The 9771-nt window shown below is 55.4% G+C and overlaps 1 protein-coding gene across 1 annotated transcript; it reads right to left on the bottom strand.

The window, feature by feature from the left end:
- Nucleotides 1–5691: 5691 nt before the first annotated feature.
- On the bottom strand, nt 5692–9410 carry RPS19BP1 (ribosomal protein S19 binding protein 1). The gene is made up of 4 exons (XM_011978818.1): nt 9243–9410; nt 8951–9079; nt 6412–6509; nt 5692–6219 (listed from the first exon to the last, which is right to left on the bottom strand). Exons 1-4 carry the CDS (start codon nt 9292–9294, stop codon nt 6085–6087), a joined length of 414 nt encoding a protein of 137 aa, XP_011834208.1. The 5' UTR covers nt 9295–9410; the 3' UTR covers nt 5692–6084.
- Nucleotides 9411–9771: the final 361 nt, after the last annotated feature.

Raw genomic sequence — 9771 nt, 5'->3', positions numbered from 1 at the left:
CTTGTGTGAATTACTTTTCTGGCAAATTAGCCGAGTGAGGCGCCACCCACCCATCCCAAACTGGTCATAACGTTCCTTGTGAGATCTGGGGAGGAGGGCAGTCCAGGACTGAAGATGGGTGCCCAGAGTGGGATCTGCTCACCCTGCTAGGTGTAAGCCACGATGCCTGATGACTCATGGGGCCATGCAGCCGGGTAGTTGGCCAACTGTAGCAAGTTGGGTCCTTTACCCAGAGCTGAGTTCGCTGGTTGTGTAGGGAGGAGGCTGGAGCTCTCTGGGAGGTTGGGAGGGAGGGACAGCCTGGGCCTCCACCTATTTATTCAAGAGGGCTTCATGCCAACAGCTGTCGCCTGAAACCCTGGATAAGCTTGCACAGTCCTTGAGATAAGCACACAAGATTAGTTTTCACTTGTTAGCCTGAGTTCTGTAGAAGCGTGTTCCTGAAGAAAGAAATGGCTCCTTTTTGGAATTGGTGCTGAAGCAGGACAGGAGCTGAGGGTTGGCCTCCGTTTCTCCTTATGGGGTGGAAGGATGACATCCTGCACAGGTTCTGGCTAGAGCTGGGCACAAAGGCAACAGTTCCTGTGAAGGCTGTTGTGCCTGTTGCTACCTAAACTAGAAGGCCTGGCGTCATGCTAGGATGGATCAGCGCCTAGAAGCCACGCCTCCTCACCGCGGCTTCGGGCTTCTGGCGGGGCGACTTCGCCTTTCCAGGCAGGCGATGTCTTTTGTGTTGCGGATGAGTGCTTGAATGCAAGGATCTACATATCCTGGGTAGGTCTGTCTTTCCTCTTGTGTCCTTCAGGATCACAGTTTTCCTTCTGTGGAAGGTGGTGTAGACTGGGTGTGCCTGGGGAATGGCTGGGAGGACAGTGAGGGTGAGTGCGCCCAGGCACTGCTGTAACTGAGCACAGTACGTGTGTTCACCCCGTCCCCGAAGCACACCCAGGAGGCAGACGCCACATGGGGGGATTTTTTTTTTTTTTTTTGAGACAGGGTCTCTCCCTGTTGACCAGGCTAGAGTGCAATGGTGCAATCTCGGCTCACCACAACCTCCACCTCCTGGATTCAAACGATTCTCATGCCTCAGCCTCCCGAGTAGCTGAGATTACAGGTGCTTGCCACCATGCCCAGCTAATTTTTGTATTTTTAGTAGAGACTGGGTTTCACCATGTTGGCCAGGCTAGTCTCGAACTCCTGACTTCCTGATCCACCCACCTTGGCCTCCCCAAAGTGCTAGGATTACAAGCATGAGCCACCGCGCCTGGCCTTTTTTTTTTTTTTTTTCTTTTTAGAAATGGAGCCTATTACCCAGGCTGGAGTGCAGTGGTGCAATCTTGGCTCACTGCAACCCCTGCCTCCCAGTTTCAAGCGATTCTCCTGCCTCAGCCTCCCGAGTAGCTGGCATTACAGACGACCGCCACCATGCCCAGCTAATTTTTGTATTTTTAGTGGGGATGGGGTTTGTCACGTTGGCCAGGCTGGTCTCGAACTCCTGACCTCAGGTGATCCGCCCATCTCGGCCTCTTAAAGTGCTGGGATTACAAGCGTAACCCACCACGCCCAGCTCACCCAGGAGGATTTTGAGCAAAGAGGTAGAGCTGGAATTTGAACCCAGGACTCGGGCTCCAGTCTGGGCTCTTCATTTTGCCTCTTGAGCTGGAAACAAATGGCCCGTAATGACCTGCATGGTGGGGCCCACATGACCTTTCCGGTGCCCAGTATAGACAGTCACCTGAGAGCCAACTGTTGATGGAATGTATGCAACTGCTTGTGGAGAAGTTGCCCGAGGCACCACTGGAAGTGGGCATCACACATGGGTCTTGGACCTGGTGCTCTTTGAGGTCTTTCCTGCTGAGATTCTAGAATTCTCCAAAGGCCATGGGCCTCCATCCACATCCAGGTACTAAATAGGCGTTAGGGTGCGGCCAACAGCATCAGAGTCATCTAGTGCCAGTGGGGGTCGGCCCTCATATGGCAGACGAGAAACTGAGGCACCAAGAAGGGCAGTGCAGGCTAGTGGTGTGGACCCAGGATGCTGGGGCTGTGCCCTTTCCAGGCCCCTGCAGCTAAGGCCTGCCACACCCAGAAGGCACCAGCTCAGGTCACAGTGGCTTTGCCCTTCTCCTTGACCTCACCTCCTCCCCTCACTGTGCTCCCGGCCTTTCTCCATCTGTCTGCCAAGCTTGGTCCTGCCTCAGAGCCTCACACTTGCTGTTTTTTTGGTAACTTTTTTCTCCATTGAGTTTATCTGTATACAGATTCACTTTCTGTTCTCCATTCCCTAACTACAATATAAGGTCACTCTGTGGCAGCAGGTATTTTGCTATCTTATTCATTCCGGTACTTCCAGGACTAGAGCAGTGCCTGGGAAATAGCAAAAATGACTGTGGCGAAAACGTTCAAAGAGCTCTGATGCTCTAGGCACCTTCCAGTGATGAGCTCAGAGCCCTCCTGAGGCTGTGAGGAGGGTCTTATGACTGCACCCCTCTTACTGATGCAGCTGAGACCCAGACTTAGGCACCTCCTTGGGAAGTCTGGCCTGGGAGTGGACGCTGGCCCACGGGCAGTTGGTATAGGCAGTGATAATGACCTGGACAAACCAGCTGGATTTGGCTAGGCAGATGTCTGTTCCGGAGAGCCCAGCGCAATAAGGGGTATGGGAGGAAGGGGCGGAGATGAGGCTGATGTCCAGCCACCACCCTGCATGTGGCAACTTATGGCCCCTGCCAGGCCTTGGCCAGCCCAGCCTAGGTGACCAGGTCAGAGGTGGAGCTGGGCTTTACCCAGTGACCAGGGGCCGGGGGCTGGGGGATAGGAAGGGACCTCACAGGCGAGAGCGGACAACTCTCAGCATTTTCTCCTGCTTTGTGTCTAGGACAAGGCTGTAGGTTGTGGAGAGCAGAGAACGACCATCTTTTATACAACTAGTCCTGAGTGGGTGCCCGCTCTGCACTACACTGGGTGCTGGCTCCAGCAGTGAGCCAAGTAAACATCCCTGCCCTCATGGAGGTTTGCTTCTGGTAAAGGAGACAGATGGACCCTAAAAAGAAAAAGATGTGACATGTGTCACATTCAGATGTAACACAGCAGCTGGGTCAGGCATGGACATGCTGGGCATGCTCCTTAAGATGGGTGCTCAGGGAGTCACAGGGCTCAGCCCGGCAGGGGACTGGGCTGGGATCAGCAAGGAGAGGCAGCCAAGATGTGGGTGTGAAGAGAGGGGATCCCCCCACGCAAGAGAAAGGATGGAGGGCCCGTTTCCTGAGATCGGGAAAACCAGGGGAAGAGCATGATTTTATTTCAAAGAGGCCAGGTAGAAATAAAAAGTTCCTGGCTTTGGGAGGCCGAGGCGGGTGGATCACGAGGTCAGGAGTTCAAGACCAGCCTGGCCAATATGGTGAAACCCCATCTCTACTAAAAAATTAGCAGGGTGAGGCTGCCTGTGGCAGAGGCCTTTGCCCAGGCTAAGCTCTGAGCCTGCAGCTGGGCCCCAGCAGAGTCCCATGTTGCAGTCCTGGCCCACTCCTGCCTGGCCCCCTTGGCCAAGTCCTCTAGTAGCAAAGAGGGTCAGAGAGTGTGGGGGCTTCAGCAGCCCATCCCACTGTGGAAGACACAGGAAGCCATGGCTGGGGCCCGCCTGTGGGGCATGGGGTAGGTTCCTCAAACTCTGCTTCCCCAAACCACCTGTGACGCAAATGCTTCCGGTGCTTTCACACCCATCCATGCTGTCTAGACTGGGGAAGGCCTCCTGCTTTGTCCTGTCAGCCCTAGGTTGAAGTGACAACTCAGTTTCCTCTTTTTTTGAGACAGGGTCTTGCTCTGTCGCCCAGGCTGAGGTGTAGTAACGCCATCTTGGCTCACTGCAGCCTCCGCCTCTCGGGCTGCAGTAATCCTCCCACCCCAGCCCTCTTCCCCGCAAGCAGCTGGGACCACGAATGCACACCACCATACCCGGCTAATTATTGTATTTTTTTGTAGAGATGGGTTTTGCCATGTTGGCCAGGCTGGTTTTGAACTCCTGACCTCAGGTGATCCACCTGCCTCAGCCTTCCACAGTGCTGGGATTACATGTGTGAGCCACCGCATCTGGCCTCAGTGTCCTCTTATTTGGGTCCTGTTGGTCACCAGGTCCTGGCCATCACGGTCAGCACCTCCTTGGCCCCCCATGGGGACAACCCTCTCTCCTCCAGTGCTGCCCCAGTCACCCCAGCTCCCTGCTGCCTTCCAGACACCTGCACCAGAACTGCTCAGGGGGACAGTTAAAAGGCAGACTCCTCAGTCCTGTCCTTGACTCACTGGACCAGAGTGCCAGCGGTAAACACAAATGACTGTCACCCAGAGGGGGCATGGACAGGCACCCAATAGTGCTACTTGGCATAAGTGTAAGATTTATTGGGAAGCTCGCAAGCGGGGAAGCAGCAGGACCCTGGCTCCCATCCTCAGTGGGGGGCAGTGCCTGTCACGCTGCACTTCTGGGCAATTCTGTAACAGTGGGCGTGTCCTTGATAGAAAGGGGCCCCGGGCCTATGGTCAGCCTGTTCTTCCAGGCGCTAGAGGCTGAACTGGCTTCTTGTTAAGCTGCTTAAAAGATTAAGGGCACGAGTCTCCATGGATATCCGAATTTCTCTGCCCAGTGGGGTCATTACAGTCCAGCAGGCAGGAAGAGGCCCTGGTCTCCAAGGTTTGGGGTCACAGCACACCCCCTCCCCCTCCCCCTGCTGATGGAGGTCACCTGGAGACAGGACCACTGCCGGGAAGATGTGTGGCCACATCATGTCTTTATTTAGGATGGAATAGCAGTTAAAGATCAGGAACAGACCACCCACGGCAGTGGGGGAGCAAATGCTCTTACAAATAATGGGCCCCGAGGCAGTGTCATCAGGGAACCCAGGGAGCCAGATCGTCACTCCCAATCAGACCCAGCCTCAGGGGACTATGCCATGCTCTCTACCAGCAGCAATGGGAGTCACCACACCAAAGGAGCCCTTAGGCTGGGGTGGGGAGGGAAGAGTTCAGGAGACAAACGGAGCTGCCAGAAAGCCTCCCAGGTCCCTTCCCCTGAGGCTCCCTGATGAATGGACTCCTGCGCTGACCTCTCCCCTCTCCTCCACTGGCCCCACCTCTGGTCTTCACTCACAGTCATTCAGTACCTGCCTGTCCTTCACCTCCTGATCCCAACCCATGCCTGCTGGAAGGGTCCCGTCTGCCTCCCCTCACCTCCATTCTTCAGCTCAGGCACACGCCTGAGTGTGAAACCCTTTCTTCAGGTCCCCTCCCCACTACGACAGGCATTTGACCCCACCTGGCTGCACACCAGAGCCTGAGCGGGAAAGGAAACACACCTGGTGAAACGCTCTGCTCATGGCGGACTCCACGCTCCCTGGGCGTGGGCTGGAGCAGCACCACTCCCACTGCCGGACCTAGCCACCTGCACCAGAACTCCTCCCAGCAGCTATTTTTTGCCTCGAGTCACCTTTTCAGCTGTGGCGGCCACCCCCAGAAGATGGAGGCTCCCCTGGTGTAGGGCAGCAGAGGTTGGTGTTCTGATGGCGGCCTGCCAGGGCTGGACTGGAGGACTTGTGACCCGGAGCTGAGAAGCACGCTGGGAGATGGGGGAAGGCAGGGTGGCGCTTTGGTGCCACAGGAGATGGGAGACACCCCGTGGGGCAGATCAGCAGCACACACAGCTCTTGGGTTCGCATTTATTACAACTTGGAAGCCCACCCTTCTTCCTACTCCAGGAGGTGTCGTCCCCGAGGGCTCAGGAACCACAGCAAACAGCCCAGAGGCCCCACCTGGGCGAAAGCAAACAAAACAGATAGGCTCCTTTCCGACAGGTGCAGACGCTCTGCCCAGGCCTGCGGAAGCCACCTCCAGTCTGTGTGTATATCCTCCCAGGACTTCCGGCCCACCAGCTCCATTCCAGCCACCACACGGCTCCAGCTCCACGGCTTCCTCGAGCCAGGCTTGTCCTGCATCGCCATCTGCTGGCCGCACGGCACGGCCGGGTCCTGGGGCCAGCAGAGGAGTCGGACGGAGGCGGCCGCGTTGAAAGCCTCTTCACCGTGCCCTCCAGGGAGCCTAGCTGCCGAAGTATTCCTGCTGGAACTTCTGGAAGTCTTCCTCGGTGAACACGGTGCCCTCGGCCTTCTTCTTCTTCTTGGTCTTGGCCACAGGCCGGTCACAAGCCTTGCGACCGCGGTTCTGGCGCAAAATCTGGGGAGGGTGCGGGACTTCTGCTCATTTCAAGAGCAGAGGAGGCCCGCAAAGGTCACGGGGGAGTTCGGCGCAGGGCAGGGCTGGCCCAGCCTCCCACCCTGTGCTCAGGGGCTGAGACCGCCACAGGTCCTAGGGGAACAGCCTCGGCTTTCACCTCCCAGGTCCCTTCCCATAGTCCCCTCGACAAACCTGCTGGCTCACAGACTCAGCCACGGTGCTTCTCGTCCTGGTCAGAAACTTCAGGTTTACTCTGAGGTGGTCTTGACACTCTCGCTTCCGGTACTCGTCTGTGGGTGGCAGGCAGGGGGCACCATTTCATATTCACTCCCCTTGGAAGCATTCTCGGTCCCTGGCCCATGGCCCTGCCAAAGACCTCATGGTCCCCTTCCCAGATTATTATAGCAGCTGGGCTCTTCTCCATCAAATGCATTCTCCACACAGGTCCTGCTGAAAGCCCCAGGCTCTGGGCCCCCCCATTTTCCAACAATTATGTCCTGAATACTACTCACCAAGGGAGCGCTCTGGAGCTTACGCTTCAGTGAGAGATGAAGGACAAACGACCTAGTATTTTAGAAGTGCATATATTTCATGGAGAAAAACAAAATAGGAAACAGAAAAGGGGAATTCCAAGGGTGGAGGGTGCAATTTTAAATAGGAGGGAATGAGAAGGTCTCACTGAAATGACGTGGAGAGAGCTGTGGATATCCAGGGGGAGAGTGTCTAGGCAGAGGAACACCCAGTGCAAAGGCCCTGAAGCAGAAATGTGTCAAATGTGTTTGTAAAACACAAAACAGCTGGAGTGGCTGGGTGCGGTGGCTCACACCTGTAATCTCAGCACTTTGGGAGGCTGAGGCAGGCAGGTCACCTGAGGTCAGGAGTTTGAGACCAGCTTGGCCAACATGGTGAAACCCCGTCTGTATTAAAAATAAAAAAAACTAGCTGGGTGTGGTGGTGGGCCTGTAATCCCAGCTACTCGGGAGGCTGAGGCAGGCGCATCGTTTGAACTCAGGAGGCAAGAGGTTGTAGTGAGATGAGACCGTACCACTGCACTCCAGCCTGGGTGACAAAGCAAGACTGTCTCAAAAAAACCCAAAAACAACAACAAAAAAACAGCTGGAGTGGGGGGAGTGGGTAGCAGGAAGAGACCAAGTTTGGTGGGGGGGGGGTAGGTCATGTAGGCCTCATCAGGCACCCTAAGACCCCTACCTTTTACTGACTACAATGGGAGCCACCCAGAGGAGAAACAAAGAATGACTTCTGATTTTAGAGGATCACTTTGGTTGCTGTTGAGAACAAGATTACTGGGGGAGAGGGCGTGTGGAAGTCAGGAGACCAGCTCGGCTTCTGCAATAATCCAAGAAAGAGACAAAGAAGCTTGGAGCAAGGTGGCAGCCGCAGAGGTGTTCTTTCCATTGGCTGCGAGGCTTGCCATTCCTCTCGCTCAACATCTATGTGCCAAAACCTGTGCTGGACACCAGGGCTGCGGACAAGCCCAAGGGGGTGTGTGCCTTTAGGAGCTCCCATCTAACAGGGGAGGTGGGTGAGCACCCAGGACAGAACGGTGAGACAAGGGCTGGGACAGATAGGAATGACCTCTGGCACTCCACCCTCCTGCTTCATGGCAAGTATTGCTGGGCCTCAAACCTGTCTCGCTCTCCTGCCTCCAAACTTTGGCTCAAGTTGTATTTCCTCCTTGGAATTCATAATTCTTTTAACAAATACCTTAACATATTTATGCATCAGACTCTAGGGATTCAGACACAGTAGGAGCTTGTCACGTCCTGACACGTCAAAATATCACCATCTTGCCCACACCAGCCCCTCCGAAAGTGACTTTGTCTGTTAAGTGACACCACATCCCCCAATAAACTAGGCTCCACCTTCACAGCCAATTCACCACTAAAACCCCTCTAAAGGCTGAAATTCTCTGCTGCCTCCTCTTTAACGTATCTTCCACCTGCAAAATTCTCTTATCTCTGCTGTTATGGCCACTGCCCAGGCCACAGCATGTCCCATTTGAATGGAGTGGGTAACAGCAGCACTCTGGGACACAGTGCCTGGTTTCTACCCGTACCACCTGGGCAGGCGCCTTTTTCTCAATCTGTAAAACGGGGGTGATAGTAGTATCGACCTCAAAGGGCTGTTGTAAGGATCAAACGAGCTGACATTTGCACAGCATTTAGAATCAGCACCTGGCACACAGTGTTAGTGAATGTGTTTAAATGCTCCATCTTTGATCCTTATTCACTAGGTCACCGTTACTAGCCTCTATTTTTTCAAATTCTCAAAGGCAACAACCTCCTTTCTAACTCAGGACCTTTGCACATGCTATTCTTCCTAGAATATTTTCCTACTTTTCACCTAGCTCACTCTTATACCTCCTTCAGCTCTCGGCTGAAATGTCGCTTCCTCAGAGAAGGCTGACTTGGCCCAAGTCCCCATCGGAGTACCGTAATCTTTTAATTCATAGGCTTCAATGCACTTAGCAATGATACACTGGGTTTGATATTCTTTGAGGCTTCTCTCCCCACTAGGGCCGTAGTCCACGAGGGCCAGGACGGTGGCGTGTTCTGTCACCTTCGTATGTCCAGGATCCCGCTCCGCGCCTGGCACACAGTAGGTCTAACAATACCGGGCCGACGCTTCAGGCCCTGCCTCAAGCGCCACCTCCTCTGGGGCGCAGGTCCCAGCACCGGAGGCAGCGCTTTCAGCCCCTTCCCGAACTTACCCAGTGCCGACTTGGGCACCTTTCCCTTGGCCGAGTTCCGCAGTTTCTGGGCCTGAATTGCCTTCGTCTTCCAGGGCCGTTTCACCGGAGCCCCTCTCGGCTTGGTCTGACCTGGAGGGTCCCGGGGGGCTACAGGGGAAGAGAGAAGAAGGGACCCAGGTCGGAGGGCGCGCAGTGTTCCCGTGCCACTGGGGCTAAGCCCGGCCTGGATTGTTTTCCATCCACGGCTCCCGCCCGCAGCCACTGCCATCCTCCTGCCCGCGCCGGACGTCCCCCGGCCAGCCGTCCTCACCCTCGGACGCCGCCAGCAGCTCCAAGCCCCGCCGCAGCAGGGCCGCGGACATGGCTGCGCTTGGCTCCGCCCACGAGCCTCACACTACTTGCAACCTGGCAGTCCTAGCCGTCTCGGCGGAAATCCGAGCCGGAACAGAGGTTTCCGGAAGGGATGGGCGGAAGTGCCCATCTTTCTTAGGACGCATGCGTTAGAGGTTTATACTTGAGCAGAAGAAGGGGCGGAAACTGGAGGCGGGTTTAAGGCGCAGAAGGACATATTTGTTATTCAATCCCAATCCACCTGGCGCCTGGCGCTCAGGCCCCTCCTTCCCCGGAAGCCGTCTGCAACCAGCTCCGCCGGGTTGGCCAATCCTCTCGGGTCTGGCGGCTCCGTGGCGGGCTAGGCTGGGGACCGGGCGGAGTGTTTTCCGTATACTTCAGCCAACGCAAGATATCGCACAGGTTGAGTGTAGTATGAAAATCCAGTTGTCTTCCCGTAAGCCAGACATTAAAGACATATTTTTGTTTTGAAAAATACAATTATTTCT

Source organism: Mandrillus leucophaeus, unplaced genomic scaffold (assembly GCF_000951045.1).
Source record: "Mandrillus leucophaeus isolate KB7577 unplaced genomic scaffold, Mleu.le_1.0 Scaffold2, whole genome shotgun sequence".
Classification (NCBI taxonomy): domain Eukaryota; kingdom Metazoa; phylum Chordata; class Mammalia; order Primates; family Cercopithecidae; genus Mandrillus; species Mandrillus leucophaeus.
Note: the sequence above shows the minus strand (reverse complement) of the source record. Positions and strands in the feature narration are given on the sequence as shown.